The sequence below is a fragment of the Opisthocomus hoazin genome, chromosome 8, assembly GCF_030867145.1.
Source record: "Opisthocomus hoazin isolate bOpiHoa1 chromosome 8, bOpiHoa1.hap1, whole genome shotgun sequence".
In the NCBI taxonomy this organism is placed as follows: Eukaryota; Metazoa; Chordata; class Aves; order Opisthocomiformes; family Opisthocomidae; genus Opisthocomus; species Opisthocomus hoazin.
Window position 1 is genome coordinate 39,634,720 of NC_134421.1, and position 26,542 is coordinate 39,661,261.

Sequence of the window (26,542 nt, forward strand, 5' to 3'; positions counted from 1 at the left end):
CTCCCTCTTTCTTTGTAATTCTGAGTGTATGTAGTTCCCCAACGGGTTACCAGTTTAGTTGTAACAAGAGGAGATAGGTGTTTAAATATTCACACTGACCATCTTATTTTGTTAAGAGGAACTGGGGGAATAACAAGGATGAAAACAGTGGAGTCTAAATAGTGGTTGAAGTTGCTCAGTATCCCTTGGGAAGTCTTCAGCGCCCTGCAGGACTGGAGATACTTTTCTTGCTGTTGCATAAGACGACTGCTGATTTTCTTATAGTAAACGGGGTCCTTACTGAGCAGACAGATTTTTCATTTTTGAACTTGCATTTAGAAATAGAGCAATTTCCTTCCTTGGCCAGACCACTGCATCCACTTAGTCGCTTTTGTTCTGCTCTTTGAGCTCACACTGTAGGAACATTACTGCAATGTATGCCTCTTAATGTATGTATAGGCGGTGTGTGAACTTCAAATAAGTGTACGTGCTGACTTTAAATTTGAGGTTTGCCTGTGTGTTTTTTCCTTATTCCAGCTGAAGGCTTAGTCCTAGATGCAAATGATTTTGTGAAAAGGACGCAAATGACTTTCAGTGATCTGTGAACTTAGTCTGGAAGCTTGAACTTGTGATCCTTTGCCTTTTCGTTTCTTCAGATACTGAATCTTTTCTTGTACCATATAGATATTTATGACATTTTAGTATGTTGCGCTGTTTGATAGACCACATTCTCAACTGGTGTAAAGCCTTACTTTACATATGTTTAGAACATACAGAAAGCCTAAATGCTGTTCTTTATTTTAGAAAGAAATCACGAAAGTGGCAGGTTGAACTGCCAACAGGTAACAGACAGAGATACATGATGGGAAAATCGTGCATACAGCTAAAGCAAAATAGTCTCTTTCCTTCTCTTTCTAGGTGAAAAGTCAGTTTTGACTGCTTAATTAGATGTAGCATCAATTTTCAATACAAGGGTTTTAGCATCTAATTGGCTGTTCTGACATTCTTCTTTGTGTAATTGATTTTCAAAAGTACTTGTATTTCTAGGCTGTATAACACAGTTAGCAGTTACTCTCTGAAGATAGTTTTAGCCCATTCTAGTCCATTCAAGAGCATTTAGAATGCTCCTTGTACAGTTCCTGATTTAGAAATAATTATAGCCATTTGAAATTTGTGGTCACTTATGAGTTTCTTTTTATGTATGTCCAGTGTACCAATCTGCTCTGTCACCGTACAAATCTTACAGAAAGTATCAAACTTGGGAAACAGAACTCTTCCCACTGACTTCAGCAGGATTAGGTACTGTGATCTTGAATTCTAAAGCTTTTTAGGTGCGTGATTCTCCTTGGTTGTAGTGGATGGTAGCACCTGAATGCCACTGTAATCTGGCTCTGGTTAGCTGCAGGGACTTCTCTTTCTGGAAATGTGATTTGCAAAGTAAAATGTTCCAGTGTAGCTTGTGGGAAGATACAATTATGAATAGAAAACAGGAGAAAGTCTTCCAAAATGTTAGTGTTGGTACATATGGACATCTGCCAGCACTTTCTAGCCAGCAGCAGATATTATGTCAAAATAAGTGGAGAGAAAAATTATTGCTCTTCTGATCAGAGCAGCAGAATAGAAGTCAGAATACCTGCACCACAGGAGTCAGTGAAATTTTCAATACCTTTATTTTGCCTTTGCGAAGCAGGCATGATGCTGAAAGTGAAGCCCAAATCAGGTGGGTGGACTGAATTGTAAATAATGTAGTTAAAGAAGGCTTTTGGAGAAGTAACATTTGTCTTCTTTATAATTCTTTCTTTGTAAATATACTGCTTTAATACAATTTGAGGAGATTGGTGGGGATGAAAGTCAGTGTAGCCATTCTCCTATGCAAATATGAAAATCATGTTGCTGTAAGAGCTATTGTTACATATGTAACTGCAGAGAAATTTGAAAAGGCAGACAGACCCACAACGACAGAGGCTGGAGGGTGTTGAGGGTTTTGATGGGTCAGACATATTTGTCTGAAGTCAGTGCTCAGGAGTCTTAACGTTAAGAACACACAAGATCCCAGTGAAGCCAAGTATTTCACCTTGCAATAGGAAATGGTGTTCTGAGGTGTGAGAATCTAAATGAGGGCTGAATGTATATAAATATATGTGCACATACACCCATCAAGAGGTGTATATAAGCCTCAAAGAGGAGGCTAAAGGGTGGGCAGAAGAGTGTAGTCAGATGTTACAAATACAAGAATATGTATTTAAGGAAATGGTAGAAAGGGCATGGCAGTCATGAAAATGTGGGCACTTGTGTACCTAAATGCAGAACTTGGAACTCATTCTCTGCCAGTTAGGATATGTAACTCTTAATGCAGTTATAAAGAATATTTGGATATTTCTGCTGAGCAGGGACAGTTCTAGGGGCAAGATATGGTGTATTATGATGGGGAACAAGACGTGCTAAAAAACACCAAAGAAAGGATTTAATCTGTCAGTGTGATGCACAAAAGGACTCAGCACCAATGTTCTTTGAGTTGAGGCTTGCTGGCACAAACTGCTAGCAGACCCTCCCCCCCCCCCCCTAAAATAGGCCTCGTTGTGTAAAAATTTGTTATATATTGCTGCGTGACTGGATTATTAGCCTACTATTGTAAAATGCTAGCAAGGCAATATTACTGTATATTTTAGACATCTTGTATCCCTTTGGAAAGATCACTGGTTTCGTCCCATGACATCACCTCTGAATGTTACTAAATTAAGAAGCTAAAAATAAAACTTTAAAACTAGATGCGAGTAAACTTTCTTTCATTATAGGAATAGGATTTATGTTGCCTGTGCACTTCACGCACACTTTTTTCCTTGCCACCTGTCACTGAAACTGTGGACAGATGCTTTCTCCAGGTTCCAGCTGAGCCTGCTGAAAATATTACTGTTCCCAGCTGCTTGTTGCTGCCTGGTAGCTAGAGGTTACTGTCCCCACAACTTTTCCAAAGCAAGAGATCATATGAGCGTTCCCATGTCTGCTGATGGCCAAGTTCACCAGCTTCAGGAGCGAACCTGGCTGATTGCAGTGACATGGCTTAGAATCCTGTAAAATCCCCTTTCTCCAGCTGTACTCAAGACCAGAATCGTCTCCCAGAGGAGCGGTAACATACAGCTGGGGGAGAGGATGCTAATGTTGCCAACTGGCATGCCTGACTGCAGAGTGAATACCTATCTTTTTTTGTCTTGGAAGCAAGCTGGTTTCTCTCTCAGAATCACTGAATCCTCAAAGTCTGGGACCTCCAGCATAGAGATCATCTGCAGATAATAAAAATACCTAGATTTTTGGTGAGACACAGAAAGCCCCTCACCTTTCAGTTCTGTGAAAGGCTGAAATAATTGAGTTTAATTTCAGTGAATACTGGAATGTTTTTCAACATTAGAAATACCTAATATAAACAATTACTTTAGGACAATGTAGTAGCCAGAGAGATCCAGATTTTGGTGTACCTGCAATGACAGCATATGGCTTTCCCCCCATGGCACACATCCCCTGCCACTTCTGGCGCATTCCAGAGTCACCTTTGCACCCATGCAAACAGTAACCATTGTAGTACAGCACTGCCAGGGGTGTGATTGGCACTGCTGGGAAGCCAGGCTGGATGTTGGAGAGCCCTGAAGAGATGAGCTGCTTCTGCCGGGGCTTGCAGAGCAGGGACTGCTGCTGTGAGGCATCCCCTCATTCCAGAAGAGCTGAATGTTCGTCATCCACCTCCTCCTGTTGGCAGCGGTAGCAAGAGGAGGTATTTGGGAAATGTCTGCTGCTTGAAGAGCGTTCCCTGAAAAAGGAGGAGGTGGTATGTGAGAATCCTGCATCCAGTTCCCATCCCAAACCATGCTGAGTTACCATGCATGGAGAACTAGCACATACTTACCACTGCATAACCATGCACTGCTGAATAATCATAAATATACGTAGTACTAGAGGTACTAGCAGATACCAAGGAAACAGGTTTCCAGGGAAGAAAAGCCTGTAATCACTGTACGTAGTTGGTACAAAATAATGTTAAGGAATGACAGAAAACTTGGCCTGTAGTACTGGGGGTTTGTAACTGTCTTAATGCTGAAAGTTTCAAATAAATAATGTTGCTGAGAGTGTGCGTTAGGCATATAAAGCATTGCAAAGGTGTAAGTATGAAGCACTAGAGTTCTTCTAAGTACAGCTCTAAAAATTGTCATTGTTCATTGCAAGAAAAGGCATTTTACCCAAAGCTTTCCTTATTGTCTTGGGATTTGGATTCTTTTTGTTTTTCTACAGTGTATTTTTTAGGGGGAAGGAAAGCAAATAAGCAGGAATTAAATATTCCCTCCATAGCCTTTGGGTTTTGAGTTGTTTTTGTACTCGCATCTCTTGCCGTGTGTCTTGATATGGGCTCCTGTCACCTTGCAGTCTTTTAAATTCTAAAGAGCATGGATTATGGAAGAAGCTACAGCATGGAGAGAGAAATTATACCTGCTTGTGGGTGTAGACACCGTGCGTTACCTGCCCAGATCCTGCTGGGAGATAGTGCCAAGCAGCATGGCTTCCACAGCTTTGCCTGGGCTTGGTGGGACAGCCGACGTCTCCAGCCTCTGCTACTTCCACCTTTGCAGTGCATTAGTACCTGCCTTTGTTAATCAGCGAGGGTGTGACTCCATTTAGAGGAATGTCATATTTTGCTGTGTTCTTATGGCCATGACCTAGTGCTTTTCACAGCCAGGTTGTGTCAACTATCTGCAAGAAATTGAAGTCTCTGGGGATCTGTTTTCTGTTGGGACAGTGCTGAGTGTCTTGACGATTTTGAAGAGTTTGGTTATTCAGGTTAATTCAAATAGCCATGTTCTGCTTATACATTGAGTATTGCGCAGAACAATTCATAGTGTGATACCCGTAATTAATAAGATGAATAACTGATGGAATTACATTTGCTTGTTCTTGCCTTTACAATGAGGCCTCTTCTAAAATATTGCAGGTGCAAACCCCTTGCTGAGGCTAGTATTATCTCAGGGCTTAACCTGGCGTATTTGTTGGAGAGCTGAAGATGAGTGTGATGTGTAACTCTGGGGCGTGTACGGAAGGAAAATATGTGAAGACTATGTCGGTGTGGTGATGTGGGACAGACCCCTGGTTGGTGCCATGAGGAGGGGCAGGATGGTCGGGAGGAGTGGAGGCCAAGGTAGTCCTCTCTCCATGTCAACATCTCCATCGGGAGCAGCCGAGTGCAGATGGCTGCTCACCAGGCAGCCTCTCCTGGCAGTGTAGCAGGGAGCAGTGGTCTTGGCTGAAGTTAAAGATGCGATGCTGGCAGCAGGTCAGCATCTGTCCTGCGTGCCCAAGAGAACCCAGCACCTGCAGCATGTGTGCCCTGAGAGGGGGAACAGTGACTCTTCTGGGTAGCTGTCAAGCACATCTTTCCATATTGCTGGGGGAGGATTGCATTAGCAAGGGGTAGTGACGTGGGAATACGAGGTCTTGCTACCCTTATGTAATTGCTTTTGCTGTGACATAGTTCTGTAGTCACGAAGTGTGGCTGAGACTAGCTAGGTTAATTTTTTTTTATGGTTTCTTCACCCCACTGCAGCACGGTTCATTCTCCTGTGAGGATTCACAGAGGACAGCAGCGTTTCTTATACATCCCTTCATCTAGATCAGTCGTAATGTCTGTTTTTCCCCTACTGTTTGCATAGAAGGTGTGGGAAATAGGTTTCATACTCTCCTCCCCACCATGCTTATGTTCTTCCAGTCTGTATCCTCTAGGGCATATAGATGCTGGCTTGGAAAAATAACTCTGAGAATGGTTAACTTCACTGCTTCCACTGAGTCTTGAGGGAGGTACAGAACTGAGCTTGTAAGTTATTTTAAATAAGTGGATAAGAGCTGGGGATTTTATGTAGCTGTGACAGGAAACTGTACTTCCTTGTAGTGATTCTTCAGTTCCCTATATTTTGTCCCATTTGGTCATGTGCCAAGGTGCAGATCCACAGAGCAGCTGTATTATGCTGCGGGCGCTGCTAAGGTACAGGTGAATAAGGGGTGAAAAATGATTTTTCACTGATTTTTTTCTGTCCATCTGTTTTGGCTGAGTTCCTCTGTATTTTGTTTCAATGTTTAAGAAATGCTACTTTTTCCGTCTTGGTGTTGTCCAAAAGATTTCTTCTTGAGAAAATCTGAGAGGAAACATGGTAAGAAAAGGTATTTTAGTTTTTTGGTTTTTTGCCTGGTCATATTTTCCATGATAAATACTCAGATATTTCAGATAGCTGTTGCTGAACTTTAAAAACTTAAAACAAACTTGTAGCAAATACACTATTTAAGTTGTGGTCCCATTTAGGGAGTAAATTTCTTTTTCTTTTTTTCCTTTTTCTATTTTTTTCCTTTTCTTTAAACCGTGTTGGGGTGGAAAAAATGCTGTAACCATTTTCAACATGAAAGAATTTTACAGCCAAAATTTCTCATTGTTTGTTATGTTAAACAGCATTTTCTTTGCTTTTCTTTTTTTGGTGCATGCTTTTTTGGGGGTGTGTGACCCCGATGACTTCAGGGAGAAATGCAAGCTTAGAAAATTGACTTTTGTGTTGAGCTGTCTTGGGAGATGCTACTCACAGCTCTGTGCTGTTGCAAGGTGCTAAAGCAATGGGCATGGTCTAAAAGGATGAGGAGACTAAAAGAGACTTCTGAAGACAGTGTTCAAAAGGGTTTCAGCAGATTAACATATTTGCAGCAGCAACAACATTGCTACGCTAGACTGTAATGTTTCCAAAGGAGCCGTTACAATCAATATTGCTAGCGATCCATAACTGAGAACTCTTTTAGTGGAATTTGAGTGGCAATTTCCCTCTTGGAAAACATAGAGGGTGTATAATAAGACCTCCAGTTGTAGAGTTGTTCTCTCTGTTAGACAGAGCAATATTTATATGGTTTCCCCAGCATAAATGCTTATTTAAGTACAATCAGATGGTGGTAACATCCATATTGTTTATCCTATCAAGAGAAGACAACACATGCCAGCCTTGACTCCATGGCTGGAAGACTACCAGTCTCTAAGTACAGCTGTGTAATGATCCAGAAGGGTTCCAAAGGAGCTTTTGTCATTTTGAGGTCAATAATCTGTGTTTTAATAACTCCGTAAGCATGTATTTGCATATTGGGTTACAGCTGTTCCAAAGGTCCTCTTAATCATAAACTCATAGAATCATAAGTTGGAAAAGACCTCTAAGACAATCAAGTCCAACCATCCACCCAACACCACCATGCCTACATCATTTCCTGTAGCGTTGGCTAATATCTCTGGAACTTGAAACAGTCCCCAGATTTGCTCAGGACCCATTCAGGGAGTGGGGTAGACTTGAGGAAAACCTTTTGTACCCTGTTCAGTGATGCTCTTTTTAAGAATCCCCGCATACACTGTTAGCGTTTGAAGCATAAGGAAACCGTACTGTAGTAAGAGATCTGGGAACTTGAATTTTTTTTAAACTGAGATTGCGTCTGGGTTGTTGCATTCACTCTGGGTTTCTCCATTTCAGAAAAATATCAATGAATTGCAGGGAGTGAAGAAAACAACAGTAAACCTCGTTATACAGTAAAAAAGACTGGCTTACAAAGAAAGCTTTTGAAAGAACTTGAGTATGTACAGCTTGTCCAAGCAATGACAAAAGTGTTGTATGAGAAGTGTCTAGTATTAGAAGACTCTTAGAGGTTTAAAATAAAGGAATTATTTAGTATTCAAAGAGCTAGAGGTAAGAGCAATGTAATGATATTATAAAGGGAGAGGATTTAAGATAAAAGGAGACTTTTCACAGTGAACTAGTTTAGATAGTGGAATAGCTGCCGAAAGGAAGTGGTGGAGATCTCCAGACTTTTGATTTTGTAGAATATAACAGCAAATAAAAAAATCTAGGAAACATTAGCTATGTTGTAGACATTGTGTGACATTCAGGCAATATGCTAAGGATGGGGTGGATGACTCTACAAGCCTTTTCTGTACTCTGGAAATCTGGGGTGTTGGTGGAATTGTTCTAGAAGAATAGAGACATTTTAAAAGGCACAAAGGGATATAAAACTGCTAACACTCATTAAAATCAAGCTGGTGCCGCTGCATTCTCCCTAAAATTGTTCTTTGATGCACTTCAGTATATTTTAATGGTACTCATCTACAAGAGCAAGGAAATCGGGGTTTGGAAGCATTTCTAATTTTAACACATCCAAGCTTATAAGTTGAGCATGTGTTTAAAACCTGTAGCTGATTCACCAGTGCTAGGAGGCACATTCATAGAAGCATGGACTCTGTTAATACCTGATTTAAAAGAAATTTTCTTACATAAGAATCTGAACTCTGGTCCTCCTCAGCTTCCTTGGGACCTCTGGCAACTGTAGCTTGAGTCCCACACGTACTTTCTGCCTTGTCTGCCCAGCTTACAGCTGAGCTGTGTGTATGGTATTCCTTGGTATCCCTTCTCTTTGATGTTCCTGATTAAAAATCCTTCTAACCTTTTGTTTTCCTGGCATCAAAATAGATGTCAGGTGAGTAGACATTTTTCTGAGAATACCAGTAAGACTGGTGTCTTGGGGGTCCCTCCTCTCTCCTTAAGTGGGGTTCCTCTGGTACTCCCACCTTGTTTCTGCTGGTACGTGGATTCTCTTCACGGTTCAGTCTCCTTGCATTCTCCTTCCATCTGCTGTTGTTTGCTCAACCCGCTGCCAGAGACCTGAGGCTAGCAACCGAATTGTTGGATGTGTCTGGCATGCTGCAGATGTAATTTTTTTTCCAGTGGTGGCCTCTGTCCCCCTGCCTTACTGTGCTTTTTTTGCTATTGGGATGAAGGTTTGAGTTTTCTGAAGTTCTCTGATTTGGTGACTGTTGACCATTCTCATGTGACAGAAGTTAGTCTTTCATGCAGACCACATCATTGTTGTCATCTGGGTCTCATACGAATGCTTTCTTAAGCTCACCATTGTATTGTATGATAATAAATCAGCCTTACCACTTAGAAGTTTGGTGAGTGGAAGACAATTAACCCTACGGTGGGTAAAAACCAATTATAATCCAGAGAGTCAGAGGTGAAGGAAAACTAGGATGAGAGATGCAAACCGTTGCAAAGAGGGAGAAACAGATTCTTAAAGGAGATCCAAGAATGGTTGGGGTTGGGCTAGATGAGCTCAGGAGGTTCCTTCGCTTCTCATTCCCTAAATGATTCTGTGACTCAAAGGCTGCAGGTGATTCCCTGTGACTCTGCATACTGGTCACAGGGAAAGGAGATTTTGAGAGGAGATGACTGGGCAGAGACCATGAGTAGGTCTTACTGACACTTGCACAGTGAGAACTGAGTGATGGAGAGATGTGGTGTGTTGCGGAGAGGGTGTAGGAGTTTCTACACCCAGCATAATCCTAATCCAGAGAAGCCCTGCTGGTCTTCTGCAGTCTATCATTGTATGACTGAGTTCATCACTGGAATACAGTATATTTGAGAAGCCTGAATTGTGTCATATCTTTGGGTGGACAGTAGCTCAAGTAATCTCGCTTAATCTACATCTAACATAATCTGCTTGTTTAGTTTATTATTGCCATTAAGTTTGTACTTTATTGTTTTTAATGGGTTAGGCTTTGTTTACCTTCAGTAGCCTGCTTTTTCGTTTGGAAAAGGCTGACAGGACTGCTTCTTTCTCCTGTCCTCCCCCTTGGCGTGACTTGCATAACTTTTTAAATCCTGATTGTGCTATACGACTAGGGGCTGGAAATAAATTCAGTCTTTTAGCAGTTCTCATGTGTGTCATGACCTTATTACAGTACCAGTAGGGCTGGAAGGCGATGCATTATTTTTCTTGAGCTCTTCAGTCTGTGTCCCAGTGTTAACAGCATTGCTTGGTGTGATATTTTTGTTTGTTGTTAGGTCAGTTTGACACAAAGTGCTCGTGTGAGAGTGCGCAGCCAAGCATAACTAGGTGCATATGCCATAGATGGCAGAAGCAAGGAAAATACGATAGGCTTGATTTTCTCCACAGGTTTCAAGGTGTTCTCAAAGCAGCATTATGGCTAAAGGGATGGGAGTGTGTCCACGTATATATACACATATATATTTATAAAACTAACTGCAGCCTTTTAAATGTAACTGGAACCTGTCTTGAAATGAAGAAGCAGACAGAAATCCCACCCTGTGCTACCTCTGTGTCCTTGTTCCAATGTAATAGGTTTTATAGTGATATTGGCCCTGAAAAACCTAAACAACATTATGATAAGTAGCAGCACTTGATACTACCTGCAATGGAGCAAATGCAAAGAGTCTTCAGAATTTAAAGAAGTATTGAGAATGGTGTTAGAGTATAGGCTGGGGAAAAAACAGTAATCACAAAAGCTATTGCATCGTATAATTGATAACCCAGAACCTATGAATCGCCAGAAAGAATTACAATAATAAATACTTGGGACAGAGCATACCATACAGCAGACATTTTAATTTCTTAGGGGTGGAATTCCTGTAACAAGAACAGAAGTAGACTTTTATCTTTGTCACTTTGTTGTCATGTAATAGGTCCCCACTGAGCAGCACCCTCTCACCTGGTGATAGTAGCTAGCGTGATGACATAGTTACAGTGAAAGGGATAGTGTTTCTTGTGGGCAAGGAACAGTGGTTTTCTGTACCATGCATGCCTTCAAAAATTCCTGATAGTACTTTTGTGTAGTGCTTCCCACTGCATTGATGAGCGCATTCCTTATTTTCCTTTCAGAAATGCTCAGGAGCGCAAGTTTGCATTTTCTTTGGCAGTTTGGTGGGAGTGGATTAAGTACCAATCTAGCATGGTAGGATCTGTATTGTTTGTTAAGCAAATCAGCTGCTTCAGCCTCCTGTGCTAAGAATACAGACTTCTAATCTGGAGGCCTACACATTTAAAGTTCAGGTTTTCCTACAGTTAGGTTTTTTTATCGTTTGATTTGCAAAAGGTTTGAAAAATTATCAGAAAAGTGCTGTTGTAGATACAGTCGCGAGAACCTTTACTGTATTTGTTTACCTCTTTACTTATTTACTTTTTGCCTACCGAGTCCAAAAGTCATGAAACCCTCGGTCATGGACCCAGTGTATTTTTTGGAAGAGTGCACCTGACTTGTTGCGGTGGAGCTGGGCTACTTTACCTTACAGTAAATGGCTCCCACTTGTAATCCTGGTGTGAATTCCTCCTTTGCCGAAGGGACCACAGCCAAAGGGAGGATGAGCGATGTCTATGTGTCTTAGCATTGAGGTCTGGCAAATTAAGCCTGAGATTGAACGAGCTGTGATACGTAGTCCTGATGCTCAAATGGATGTTGATAGTGGTGTAAATCCACCACTTGTTCTCTCTGCATCTGTTTCCCTGTGCCGTACGGATCTACTAATCAAGCAAAGGTGCTGTCTGTGGCTGTTTGTATGGTGCTGCTGACAGACTGAGACAGACCACCATTGAAAGGACATTTCCTTCATCTGTAATCCAGGTGGGGGATCATGTTGAGCAGCTGCACCGATCATTTGACAGCTTCACTGAAGCAGCTGGATTCCGCTTGTGTAGTAGGTGGCTGGGCTGGAAGGAACAATCCACCTTCCCCATTCCACACAGCATGGTCTGGTTAAGTACATGTGTTCTGCAAAGAATGATTTCATATCCCCAATTTCAAGATCATCTCGGTGGGTTGGCCAAGTTTTGAAAGAGCTTCATTGTATTTTAGTGGCTAGCACCCGAACAATTGTTTTGTAGGCTCACAGGGATGCAAAGGAGGCTGTTTCAGCAGGGGAGGTCAGTAGCTGGGCTGTGGGAAGGTGAGCTTAGCATGCAGAAAGGTTCAGCTTGATGTGACTTTCCTTGGTTTCTGGGAGCAGCCAGTGCATAAAATCAGAGGCTTAACCCAGCCATTACTATAATCACTCTCCAACTAGCATTGTGTCATCTCTTTTGCAAAAAGCTTCTAGACAGATTTCAGTGGTATTATTGTCAATTTACAGCGAATGTATAACGTATTACAGCTGCAGTTTGCCCCAGACAGTCTTGGATTTGCAAAGTCTTTCCTAAAGAGTCATCCAATTTAGCGCCAGGAGCTGACAGAAATGGTTGAGGGCTTGCTACAGCTCAATTATCTCAATCTCTCATATTGGGTAGAAGCTTCTCTCCCTATTAAATATGTTCTATTTTAATTTCATTTGCATAGTCGACAATTTTTAATGTTCCTTTAGCTTCAAAAAAAAAAAAAGTTAAAAAAACAAGCAAGCTTAACAAACCAAGCAAAAATTCCCTGGGGACTTTGACCATGGAGAAGAAAACATTAGAAACAAAGCACTTTGAATGAAATCAGGTTTACTTATGCAAATACACAAACTGCTCTTGATTACAGAAGCAAGTTAGGCCCTTAATAACAGTTTGGTTATTTCAGATCAGAAACTTTGCAGCTGTATTCAAGCAGATGTGTCCAGGCTCTCAGTACCTTTTACCCCTCTTGTCCCACAATGGATTTGTGTTCTCAGCTGTGCCAAAATAATTTTAAACACAGAGGTGTGTAGGTTGTAGGTGAGCCAGAGTCTTCGCCTGACAAGGTGATATGATGAAAATTTTTAGAGAATAGAAGTATGAACATTCAATATAACTGGGGGAGAAATGTGAGTGTTCAGAGGCAGGTCCTGCTTTTAGTCTTCTGTGTCAGTCTGTTGTGACTTGTGGGACTTTGCTTTTGGTTTGAGCTGGAGGAAAGCCCTTGCTGGATGACACACCAAAGCTGTAGCTGACATTCAGAATAGAGAAAGCAACAAAGCAAAGGCAATTGGAACCACCCCAAATGCTGCAAGAACAAACTGTGACATTTTTCCCCTTGTTTTTATTTGATTTAATGACTTGGCTCTGAGTCAGTTTTTGTTTCAATTGTTTGGTTTCAGCTGAAGTGCCATTTTGCCCTCCTCCTTTTCTCCTTCCCATCCTTTGCAGTTTTTTTCTGCATACATCCTTATTGAGCCATTTCTTTAACGGAAATAAGGGAAACACACAGAATTGGTGGTCACTGTGGTGGTGTCTAAACTACAAGGGCAGTTTCTGGGGTATCCTCCCTAAACAGTCTATGGGGTGTCCCAAGGTCCTAATGATTCAACTTGGGAGATTTACTGGACTCCTCGCTCCCTGCATTCGTGAGTTTTTGTTCTGGTGAGACCAGGTTGTACTCAGTTTATAAGGAGCATGTGGGTGCATAAAGGTCTAGATGTCCCTGGTTGGATTCTGCTGTATGAATGCATTGTAGTCCCAGTGGTCACCCAGACTTGGGAACCGGGCAACGCTCCTGGGCCCTGCAGGTCACACACACCCTTTGGGAATGGCCCCAGTGGGAGTCTTGCAGGGTCAGCGTTTACCCCATATCTTGTAGTCTTTTAAACTTGAGGTTCAACTGCAACAGCTTCCCCCCCGAATCCTGCAGAGCTCATTCCTACAGCCTTGGAGAAACCAAGTCAGATTCATGCAAGTGCGGAAAACTGTAGCTGCTCCTGTTTTGGTATTTTCTCTGAAACAATTGGAAATCTATGAGAAAGGAATGAACAAATATATATAAAAAGTAGCTCAAAATGTTTTATCAACTAGTGTCTTATGTATTGGTTCAAATAGAGTGTCAGGTGTGTTTAAGAAAAAAAGGGGCAAACCAATCAACCTTCCCACTGAACTATCTAAAGCATAGCATGTCCAGCAGGGTTTTGATCTAATGAAGTTTTTGGGTTTTTTTTTTGTACTTCTTTCTATCTTCAGTTTTCATTGCAGGAATGCCAGTCCTGAATTTGAATGCACCATGCTCCACTTAAAAACCTGCTGTACCCTTTCAACCTTGTAAAGATTCTGCTTTTGGATTGGCTTTGCATGCTGCCCTGTTGGCTGGGAGCAGCTTAGCCCACGTCAGTTACTTAAATAAAACAACAATATGAAGTAAACAGTCTCAGATATTGTTGTCCTGTATAATAAAAAGATTAGCAAAAAATTTTAGTACGGAGAAGTGACACGATGTGAATATGTGCTTGTGACACTGCTCTAGCAGTGGAAAAGAGGCAAAATTGAGCTAGCATTGTTGTATTTTTTAGATTCTTTTTAGCCTGCAGCCCTTCTCCCCTTCTCCTTGTTCTCACAAACCACAAGATTTTAATTTGGGTAGTTCAGCAAACTTAGTCAGATGCAGAACTGATTTATAGTTGCTGCTATTAAAAGCTGATTATGTGCACACGAAACAAACTGTGGAGCTCAATTAATTAGAATCCCTCCTTCAAAGACTCTTCTGCAGGAGTTTGTTTTATAATTCAATTCACACTGTATGTTTAGCTTTAGATGCTCTTCAGAAACTCAAGAGCACACCCTTTGCGAAGACAAGTTATCCATTCCATTTAATAACTGTTTGTTTTTATTGTGGACCAGAAAACATCTGTAATGAATGGGTTGTCCTAAACCATATTCGTGTGTAGTCTTTTCACTGTGCAATTTTAGTACGCTGCGAGTGCTGTGCATGGAAGTTTCCCTGCTTGCCTCCAGTAACTTGTTCATGGCTGCTTCCAACATCTTTTTTTTTTTCTTTTTTTACGGGGGGGATCTCAGCTAGTAATAGCTGAATCAGTTGCCTGATACAGTTTCTCATACGTCTGCATGAATGCAGTTGTCACTACAGGGACAAGGAGAAGGAATTAAAGGCTGGTGGCAGAGCAAAGGGTAGAACCGCCTCTTTCTGCAGCACCACTTTAGACTGATGGAAGAGTCTTTGGACCTGTGGAGTGAGTGCTGTTGGAAGTTAGACTTACTGTCTTGGTTCTAGTGTAGTAATTATTATCTCGTGAGTATGACTGAAATGACAGTGTCTACACTTGACACCTCCAGGAGACACTTGGGTGTTTGCTGCAAAGCTTTGACTGCAGGTTGTCTCTGAGAGCATCCCACTTGTGATGGCTGTTGCAAGCACAGAGTAGAGGCAGCCATCAAGTTTGTCCTCTGAAGGACTGCAGGTCTTACGGTCAGCGGTTTCCTTCACGGGTTTTCAGATTGCTTTGCAATGTTAGATCTTGAAAGGCTTGGTTTTCTGTGCCTGTGTCCAGATGCTCACCTCATAACTAGACGTTGCACCTGAAGGTGCAGCACATAGTGACCACCACCTGTTTGTCTGCATTCTTGTAAATTGTTACCATTGCCAACCACTGTAAGAGTTAGTTCTCCCTTCCTCCAGCCATCTTCCCCCAGTCTGTTGTGTCGTTTTCAGTAATTTTGCTAACTTGCATGTCTCAAACCAGCTGTAGGTGTTACCACATGAGCGTTATTACTCCTTCTAAAGGCATTTCCGTGCTATAACCTTTGATTTGAACAAGGAGTGCGACATGCTTTGAGTTTGGATTTTTGTTTCTTTCATTGTCACTTTGAACTTTGTCCTTCTATACATTAAAAATGGAGTGTTGACACTATGGGTTTGTAAGTTATTGTGGTGTGGTCAAAGTAAACGCATGCAATATTCTAGGAAAGTGAACCCAATATATAGGTATCATGGCTAGAGACAAATTTCTCATTCAAAATAATAGTCCTCTCCTTATTTTTGCACTCTAATATTAAAAGATTTATGCCTTTGGTTTTGTATATTAGAAATGTTCACCATATGAGGTTTTTATGTAACTGTTGAGAAACCACAAATTATTATCTGAGATATACCAGTTTGATTTTTCCAAGCTATTATGGAAGAAGTCCAGTTCCAGTAAAGTATTTTCCGTAGGTCTTAAAATGATTACTAGAAGCCAAATGTCAAGAACAAGCCTGAATCAGTATTTATTGAGCACTGCTGGTGATCTATCAAGCACCTACTGCTAGTGTTCAAAGGCAATTGGAATGAGGGATTTGCACCGTTGGGTTAGTGTAAAAAGAATGGATCTAATGGATCTTTCAGGGGTCTTTCTTTAAGAAATCTGCCTGATGCCTGCCCTGAGCAAAGGGTTCTGTGCTTCAACAGAGTAGTAATAATTCAAAAGGCTCTGTAGCTCTCTGGTACAGCAAGTATGAACTGACCTATTTGCAATACCAAAACCGAATAGCCGTGTGTTTTGGCAGTTTAATATTCTAGCAGTTAATGTGACGATAATCTTAATACACAGGCTTCCAGCATGATCTAGTCAGGCCTTGATACTTCTGTCTGTATACAAGAAGATAGTCTAAGGCCATGATGAATCATTATAAGGTTCTATAGATAAAAGGGTGGAAAACTCACATCCAGCCTAGTGATCAGGTAATGATTCACAGGGGTGACATGAGTAGATCCTAAAAATACTCCTCTCTTGCGGGCATAGAGGCAGCTTGGTGTTTCCCCTGCCTCTCTCAGTGCAGCAGTGAGGACTGGGAGGGCTCTGGAGAGCTCCACGTGACCGCGAGGTTTTGCTTCCTCGCTAAAGCACAGGCCATCTGCAGCACAGTGTTTGCATCCCAATAGCTCAAGTTAGAATAAAAGTGCATGTAGGAGAAGGAGATAATGATTTATGTGCAACTGGAACTCATCTTGTGTAATGGTGCGGGTGTTATGAATATACTTTCTTTCATCAGTTGCTAATGAGAATACCACAGGAATTTGTTAGAAATTAATATTTCTTTCTAATTAAAAAGCTGTTGATTTTATTTTTGTTAAGTAAGCATGGTGTCTGTGGACAATTTTCTGCTTCCAGCACAGAGCATTTATGATTTCCACTGGTAAGATGTGATAGTATTTAAAACTAGGAATGATGTAGGGGGATAAACCAGAGGGTAACTGGCACAGAGGGGCACCCTAGTGTCTTCCAAGGTTCAGAGTTGTGCAGAGAAAATCTGGATTCATGGAGTAAGGTAGTTGTTCTACATTTCTCATCTTCTTCCTACCATTTCCTCGTCTTTCTTCTGAGAGAAATCTGTTGGAGGTAATAGGAGCAGAACAAGAATGCCAGAATATTTTCTGCAATTCTGCTGTTTCTCACAATTCTGACATGTCTTTCTCTTTTTTTGACTTGCTTGACGTCCAGCCCTCTTTCTATCTTTTTCTGCTGCCAGATTGAACTGTAAATGTTGTGTGTCCACTCCAATATACATCCATGGAAATTAATAGTATCTATTCAGTACCTTAATGCCTCTGTACATTCCTGTGCGCTCACTCTAAATCGGAATGAGACTGAAGTTATGAGACACAGAAGCTGTTGGATGAAGGACTTGTGCAGCTTCTTCACTGTCATGTTCATGTGGATGTGTGCTTTATCAGCCTTTTAGAAATGGCGGGGAGCTGGGAGATGATGATATGGGAATCATCTTCGTAGCCCTTTTTCTCCACCCTTCCCTTTTCTCCTGGAAACTCCTGCGGTGTTTCAGGTGAGGGGGAATCAGCCTGAATCAACACGGCTAAAAAAGCATAGAGTGTTCATGGTGTATACTTTGTAGGTTTGGTTTTTCTAATCTCATTGTCTACTGAAGTCAAAGTGAAATATTTCTACCAAGAAAGTTTAAAAGAAATATAAAAGAGTGTCAGAGGGATAAGATCATTGTTACAATGTAGTAACTATTATTAAGATGTAAGCAAGAAGATTTCCCACATTCCACTGGTCTCAGCTTGCTCTGGGTTTTGTTCTCCTGCTTTTACATAAAGTTGCAGTGCTCAGCCTGACTGAGGCTTCGGAGGCTGCAAGCCCTTTAGGCAGGGGAGCTCTGCCCCTCAGGGCAGACACGCTTTTGCCTGTGCACACAAGCACGCAAGTGTGGTTTGATGATACTTCATCAAGTCTTCTGTCATTAATCAAAATGAGATTACAGTGTAAACACGTTTCAGTGTACACATGTAATGTGTTTATGGGCCCAAAAGGAGACTCTGTAAATGCCCTAATGATTATGAACCTGCAGTAGAAAAGTATGTTGGCTGGGCTTTCTAAGCTGAGAAACGCAGCTTCTCCACGTGGCAAACAGGGTTGGAGGATGTGCTTTGCATCTTGGAATTGGACTCTATAGGCTTTTAAGTGGGTTCCACATATGTGTTTTCCTATGTTCTGTATCTGGGTAGGAAAGCTGCTGCTGAGAACTGCAATGCGTGAGAATCCTGTGATCGTGATTAGTGAAGATGTTCTTTGTGTGTCCTTCCTCTGCTCTTTCTCTTGGGAGTAGATTGTTTATATTGCTAGAAGTTGTTAATGCAGTTAAACTATCTTCTAGCATGCAAACCTATGTCATTCCACTCTGTTAGTGTCCCTTGGCTAAAAATGAATGCTTTGATGTAATTGTATTTGAGTTGCCTTATGATTTATTAACAATTCCATTAAACTACCACGGATGTCTCCTACAGTGAGAGAGTTATGCAATCTGCAATAGAGAAGACATGAAATTTCACAAAAAAAGCTTTAAAGGATTTTTTTTTTTGTTTTTGTCTTTTGGACTCCCCTTTGTGAAAAAATTAATCAGATTCAGTCTGGTGTGACACTGTGCAGGAGCTTGGTTAGAACTTCAGGGTTGTACAGGTTGTTGTGGTTCTTAAACACATAGTAAAAAATATTCCTGGTCCATAAACCACAATAAATTGTTTGCTGTTGAGAGAGTAGCATCTTTGCAGGTACAGCTTAAAGAATAAACCTGTTTTTCTGAACAGCAGTGTAAGCTTACTTGAGAGCTCAGATCCAGTGCTGACAAAAGAAAGTCACCGTTTCTATTGCAGTTAGCTCTCTGTTGCTGTCCCTGAATTAGAGCAGTATGGTCAAATTGCATTGAAAAGAATCTTGTGAATTGATTTCATTCTTACACAGTTGATTACACAAGGTAATGAATTAATTTTGTGCATTAAAAAGTTATATTAATTTTTTTCTAGTATAACGTATTATGGAAAACCTTGGGAATTGTTTTTGTAGCATTTGACATCTTATTTTGTGAATTATTTCTCAAGAGGGCTTAAGGTTGGGCCTTTTTATTTTCTGTTCATGTTCCATGCAAATTCAGCAGAAACATTGCTTCAGTCTTGGTCGTGTGTGGATTTTTAAAAGCAAAATCTTTATTGTGTGTGTGTAATTACTCTAAGAAATGTTCATGACATCCTGTGCAAGAAGCAGCAGCAACATACCGCACAACTGGAGTATACAGTGATTAATTAGCGACCATGTATTTTGAAGGATGATGAGTTTTAAAGTTAATTTATAACTATTACTTAAAGCTGAGTAAATTGTCCCTAAAGAGATGCTGCTCTGTTGTGGTTTTTTTTTGTTTTCTTTTTTTTTTAATTAATAGTGTATCGCAATTAAGCATAGCATTTTTGTAGAAGTCATTAGAAAATTGCTCAGGTTGTGCTTCACAGCTTAGGCTCATATCCAGTGTGGTCACTCTGTGCATCGCTGCTAGAGAGTCCGTATTTTGGATGGGATATTAAAGGTACCATCTGGCCATCCATGGGGAAAGTAAGAGTTATGACCCTGTCTTCGAAACAAAACAACCTCCCCCCTTCCCCCCACCTCCGAATAAAGTGGCTGTCCTAGAAAATGTGTTCTCTTTCATCGAAATGGCTCCCATTGCATGTAAAAGCTGATGTTTACAATACTTTGGCCTCTGCTTTTGCCTGTCTGTTCATTTGTGCTCCTCAGAAGTGGCTTCTGATTTTGTAAACTCTTTGACTTGAGGATGTAAAGTAAAATAAGATTTTGTCCTGAGTGGTTTTCTGCTGTGGTGTTTTTTTTTTAGATACCTCAAGAAGTGTAAAGGCATCTCCAGAAACAGCTGAAATCTTTTTTCAGAAGTTAAGAAATAAATATGAATTCACAATCCTGGCAACCTTAAAACAAGCCCATTTGAATTCAGGGGTTATTCTCTCTATTCATCATTTAGATCACAGGTAAGTACTCTGCTACATGTATGCTAGTCCATGAAAGCAGACGTATTTATGTAGTCTAAATGTGAACATAAATTAGGGCAAAGTTGTTGTGTAGCAGGTCATTTGCAAATATTTATGGTGTTCGGGTAGGCATATTGTGCAGATTCATAAAAAATCACAAGTCCAAATCAGCCAAGGGAAAGTGGAACAGCTGTTACACTTTAAATAGTCTCTTGCCATGAAGGGCATGAAAATCCAGTTCTCTCTTGTCATTCATAACCGTAAGGACCAGATGCTCAGCTGGTGTAAACCTGTCATGTCAATATAGCTACACTGATTCACAAAGCTTGGCCCTGTATGTCCACCTCTTCACCAGCTGGTTTTTAACACTGCAAGTGGTTTAAAGAAAGCAAAAAATATCCTCCAGTTATGGGCTTGCACCTCCCATGAATGGCAGAGCACTTTACTCAAAATGTTGTCAGCCTTGAAAAACTGAAGTGAATGACATGGAGCATTTAAGCATTATTCCTTTGATATGATAACAACTGTTAGAGAAATAAGATATTCTTTATGTATCTATTTGAGTAATGGCTATTAAAGACAACTGCACTATGATTCTGTGACAGAATAAAAAGGAGTTTTAAAATGTGCACTTTTGAAGGAGTCATTGTCATAATCAACAGATGATCTCTGCTCTAGGTTCATAGACCTTTGTATTTTCCTGTATACAACCTCATAATTCTTGCTTGATAGTCTCACTACAAAACAGAAATAAAAAAAAGAAAAGGTAGAGAGAGATGTTCAGGCAAAGTAAAATATCTGTTTCTTTTTCATGAGTGTACAAGTTTTTGTTAGCAGGAATGTTGTCAATTATTTTGTGCTGGAAGATGTTCTACTTTTATTCTATTTCGCAGAGGTCCCATCTTCTGCAACTCACCTATTAAAAAAAACCCAACAACCAAAACCAAAAAAAACCCCAAGAAAAAAAGGGAAAGCATTCCCAATGATCATTAGATCATTATACCAAGTTTAGAAAAGCATCTTTAAACGTTGCAAGCGGGTGTTTGAATGCCACCTGGATGATGTTTACTGATGTTGTATCATAGAAGAGCCAAGGGGCTCTCCCTGTTCACTGTTACCTACTGCTCATCTGCAGGAGTGAGCAATGTGCAAGGGACAGAACCGGGCAGATGAGATTACTGAGTTTCAAACTCGCACTGTACCACCATATGTGCAAATCATCCCAGATGGAAAAGTTCATTGTCTCAAATGAGAGAGTATGTCTGTAGGGCCAGCCGTGCCCTGACAAAGCTTGTTCCTCCATTTGTAGGAAGAACATGGATTGGTTTGGGCTATTAAAACAACTGTATTTGAAATTTCAGAATTAGAGGTGAAACCTTTATGTGCCAAAATAGCAGCAGAGATGGGCAAAGAGGTCACCAGTGTGAAACTCTCAAACTCTGGAAAAAAGAATAACCATAGCCTTTCTGAAAGGAGGCAGTACTTGCTGGAAAACCGTTCCTGGCCTCAGGAATGCTGTGAAGAAAGAGACATGGCATAGAAGATCAAAAAAAAAAGTGTAGTGTATAACTGAGCAAAACTTGACAAACATTAACTTGGAGAGTGGCCAACTGGGAGAAAACACTGCCACTCAGTGAACATAGAGTGATAAAAGTGCAAAAATTAATGTGTAGTGAACTTTCTTTGAAGTGTTGCAGAAGAATTTGAGATACTGTTTGGGAGAATAATTAATTCTTGGAGTAAGGCTGAGCAAGTAGACCTGACATTGGTCTTATGTGAACAAGAATGCACAAAATTAATTCTATCCAGCCATAGCAAAGAAAAGGAAAGGTTAGAGCAATGCTGGGCTCCAGGTCACGTGGCCATACAAACATACTGCTGCTTATCTCATTTGAATCTGGTTCGTCAGTGTCATCTGCCTATGCGTATATAAAATATGGTTGTAAAAGGGTGACAAACAGGACTCTGAAAATCCTGTTATTTTATATTGGTATATTCTTAGGGATGGGTTATGAGGTTTTTAGCAATATATTGATAACATCTATACTTTTCAAGATATTTCTCTCATACCTTAAATATTTGCAGGTTTTATTGTTACATTTTCACCATCTTCTGTTTATATGTGTATCTGAATCTGAAGTGTCTAACTGCAATGGAAAGCATTTGTCAGGGTTTCTAGCTGAAATCAGAAGGTCTGCATTATGTATGTAGGTATTTTAAATGTAAATGCATAACTTAGTGACATTGCTGAGCATTTCTGAGACCGTTTTTATCTTAACTGTGGAAACTTTTAGTGTTCTTCTAACATTATAATGTTAGAGGCAGGGAAAGTGAAGGTAATACCCAGTTCACACCTTGCTGAAAAATTTCCTACCACTATTTTAGCCAGTGAGACCTTACTAAGTCCACTTAAGGGATGCCTAGTGTTTACAATTTTTCTATATGGATATATGCTTTATGTTTGTTACTGGGGTCTCCTTGTGAGCCTTTGGATAAGCAAAGAGGAAGAAAAAAAGCCTTCTAGGTTATTTAGGCAAATAGAGTCACTTATCAGGTCAGCTTTGGATGAAGCAGCTAAAGAACAATCTACTCGTGAATGTTTCATGTCTTTTGGAGAATATTAGGTAATCTATTTAAAAAGAAACAAGAAGAACTCGTTTTAGAAATGTTAGACCTAATCTGATCCCCTTACAGTCAGGGAAAGTCTTTGTTATCTTCAGCGGGTGTAAAATTAGTCTCAGCAGAAGTATGGCCAGAAAGGACTTGTGGCTATTAAATTAGATGTTCCCGTAAGATTTCAATAAACACATTCTGGTCTCTTCTGTGCTAGGATGTACAGAAAGATGTCTGTGTGCCAGAGTAGAGTTTGTTCAATTTAATTGTGCTAAAATGAGGGCCAACTTAGGTGTGGGTAGTACTGGAATTAGGCTAGCATCTCTGAGTCTCCTATAGTATCTCTTATGGCTTTCATTTTCTTTTGTGATAAATGACAACAAAGACAGGAGAATGTGGAAGTTAAAAGGAAGCATTTGGATGGGTTACGTTAAATAACTGCTGCTTCAGTGCTGGATTTCCATTTCTCTGACCTTGCTCACTTCTGAGCAGGGACTTGTCTGTAACAGTCCCTTAGTTCTTAAACAATTTCTTGTGAACTGTCTGTCACAGCAGTCATCAGAGCTGGTAGCGATGCCAGACCTGACTCCACACCTTTGCACCAGCTTTTGCCTTGTGTAACTCCTCTGATGTCAGAAAAATTGCACTAAGTATTGAACTGCTGCCTTGTGGGATAGGATCACAGCTGGCTATATACTTAGTTTACAGAAGTCAGTATCTCTTGCTTTTCTGCAGTGAGGGAGTGGAATGGTGGTGAGGAAGGCTGGAGGTGGCAGTAACTGAAGGATATAACCAGTCATCACACAAGTAACTTTGCATATGTATCGCTCTACGGAGGTTTCGTAACAACTAATGGTTCTACGGTAGAAGAATTTTTAGGGTACAAGAAAATGAAAAGTTTGTTTAAAAAGTGGTAAAATGTATATGCATTTATTTGGTAGGAAGGGAAGTATTTTATGCATTTTTGAAATTAAATCAGAGTAAATACTCATCGTCTCTTTGTATGGATCTAGGGACTTCAGTGCAAATACACTAATTTACAACAATTGAGGACATTTCCTAAATTGCAGTTACTTTTAAAATTTAATAATTTTCTTTAAAACTGTATACTTAAAATAGTTTACATGATTCAGAGTTTACTGATTCAGTCTGTGTTGTCTAGTTTTATGGGATTTTTTTGTTGTTGTTCATTTTTGCTGGTTCCCTTTTGAGGAACACCAGAAATGAATACTTCTGCTGAGATATGGTTGTGCAACTACTTAAGGCTTTGAGTCTTCAGTTGACAGGACTGCGCTTCCAAAGTTTCCCCTCTAACATCATGTGGTGAATGCTGTCCCTGGGCTATGAAATAGGTGCAGAAGTTCTCCATGCAGCTCTGAGACCTGGGTGTTTGCTGAGGCTGAGCTGTTGCTGTCGCCACAAAAAGTAGTGAAAGGAAAATCCTGAAAGGATTTTCTGCTGATATAGTAATCTTTTTCTACTGCATTAAAATCTTTTATTTTTCTTCTCCCAGCTGAGTATCAAAGCTGTCTTCCCCTTGTAGAATGATGATGCTTTTATCTAGTATTTTACATATTCAAATCTTTTAAAACTGGTCTTCAAGTGAAAGAATCTGAAACCATACCTGTAACTATCCCTTTCTAATTTGCTCATACTCTTCCACAGAGATTGCTTTTCTCCCCACTGACTAGAGCAGCTGAGGGGTTCAGGCAATGGTAGTTCTGAGTACAGCTTGGAAGTGATACTTTCAAGAAAAGTCTCGTGGTGTCAGGGAATCCAAATTGCACATCAGTGATTGTTCAGGTGGGTTTCAGGCAGCTGAATGCTCATTTCTGGGCAAATTTATGTATGGCACATATCTTAAAAGATCGAAGTTACAAATCTTTTCTTAACTTGACAGCATCACCTTGAACACATAGAGTGCCCTGCCTAAAATGCATTGTGCTTTATAATAACAAGGTAAATATTTTGAATGATGTTAATGAAGTGATGCTGTAAGTCAGAGTGGAAGCACTGTTAAACACTGGTTACTGTGTGCTTGCTCTCAGCCTTTAGTTTAAGCTGTGTTATCCTCCTCATTTCACTTCTGAATTTCTCAGCTTCTTCTTGATGGACGAATCAGCAGAGAGATGATTTTAATCTGCAACAGGGTTGTAATGTATGTTACGTCTCGCTATTCCATCGTATATTTTCATTTAATTGTGAACAGTGGAGTGATGTAATAAAGCTTTTCGCTCCCTTCATGGTTAGATGGCTTTATGCAACTGAAGTTATATTCGTATGTCTTGAAATACTGCGTATTAGGGCCCTTAAAGGATGAAATAATGGGATTTGTTTGGGCAGTCAGCTCCAGGTAGTCCTGCTTGAGCCAGGGGGGGTTGGACAAGATGACTTCCAGAGGACCCTTCCAACCTCAGTCCTTCTGTGGTACTGTGATTGTAGTTTAACTGTTCTTTCCTTTGATTAATGCTTTTTATATCCTGGAACAGAGCAGTAAAATCAACTGAATATTGTGGACAGGCATTCCCTACACTTAATTATGTATCTCTACTAATTTATTAAATTTCTGCCTTCCTTAGCATTTGTTTTCAAAGCTGTTGGTGTCTTGTGATTATCTGCTGTCGAATGGGCTGTACTGTATAGCAGTTTCAGACCTCTTTGGTGTCTAGGATGAAATTGTGACAGTTTTTCTCTAACAGATTTAGCTGTACAAAGAGATAAGTTGCCAGAGGTGAACTCCCAATGCAGAAATTTTGTTCTGTCATTTGACCATTGTATTAAAATAGAGGTGGAACTGTGTGTTCTCTGCTTTTGATTTATTAATGTCTGTATTTCTAGACTGCAGTATAAAGTCCTCTCTCCGACATCACAAAATGTGCTGCAAACGCATTATGCTCAGAAAAACTTTCAATATTTACCACTTAAGCCAATACTACAGAATTATGTTGGTTTTGTTTGAAGGGTGCTTTTCTCCTCCCCATCACTACTTGCAGAGCAGGCATTAGGTAATAAAGGAGTAGTAACAGCTTATTTCTGCTTTTTAAACTGTTCTGTGCTGAAGTATTAGTGCTCTTTTCTGGAAGAATAGAGGCTTGTGATGTTCTGTATTTTATTTTTTTTGGTAGTAAATTTTAGTTGCTGTTTCTCACTATTCTGACAATAATTATGAACTCTCTAAAATTTCTTCATAGCAATCAGTTGCTTTTGAATTGACTTCCTTTAGCAATTTAAAACTCCTCTAGTGTCAGCTGCCTTTTCTTTTGATGCAGTTTGCATGTTTCATCAAAGGTGTCAAAATAAAAAAAGGTATTTTCTTTCATTCATTCACTGCTGTTCTAGTGCGTGGGAAGATTCTGTGGGACAAAGGATTCTCTATGTAGGCACTGAATGTTTGGCTGAGTTCTTGCCTCTACCCCAAAAGAGAAAGGTTCCTTGTTTCTGTTGGTTTGGAATATTAACTTCTGTCCCCGGGTGTGTGGTTGGAGGGAAATATTTGTGAAGCAGCGAGTTTGTGTTGTACTCAGTTTAATGTCTTCGTAATAGGAATGATCTGGTTTTTGAAGTGTTGGTTATAAGGGGTGTTATTAAATTGATTGATGCCTTGTCACCACTGCCTGGTTTTTTTTTTGCTTCAGTTTAGTTTACACTTCATGACCGAAAAAAAAAAACAAACCAACAAAAAACCTGCCAATAGTATGTAAATTCTTGTAATACAACCACCTTAAAACCACCTTCCTGTAATTTCTGTTAAATCAAGTCAGCTGATGTAAATCATCATTGTGCCAACTAATCCAGGGTGATTTGGTCAAGAACTTGTTACAAAATGCTTATATGAGCCCAGAGTTTGAGTTGAGACTAGTGACAGACCTACTTGAATAGGAGACAAAAGATTTGTCACTGCCTGTGACACTGAAATAGTTGAAATGCGATTTTTGACAGATATCGTTATTCTTCTACTGTTGTTTGAAAGGGTTTCTATTAATAAATAAATAACAAAGAAATCTGTATTCTACCAGGGTGGGAAATGAGAAGAGTTAGGTTGAAACTGGCTTTTACCATATCAGTAAACTAATGTATATATTGGAAAGTTGTTTATTGTATTTGCAGTTCTCTTGCTCTCTGTGGAGA

At 40.2% G+C, this 26,542-nt stretch overlaps 1 protein-coding gene across 3 annotated transcripts in view; it reads left to right on the forward strand.

The window, feature by feature from the left end:
- Positions 1-26,542, forward strand: part of NELL2 (neural EGFL like 2) — a 155,021-nt gene that overhangs the window by 2,388 nt on the left and 126,091 nt on the right. For all 3 annotated transcript variants that reach the window (XM_075428504.1, XM_075428506.1, XM_075428505.1), the window contains exon 3: positions 19,651-19,801. In XM_075428504.1, coding sequence (XP_075284619.1) covers positions 19,651-19,801 — 151 coding nt within the window. The remainder of the gene's footprint in view (positions 1-19,650; positions 19,802-26,542) is intronic.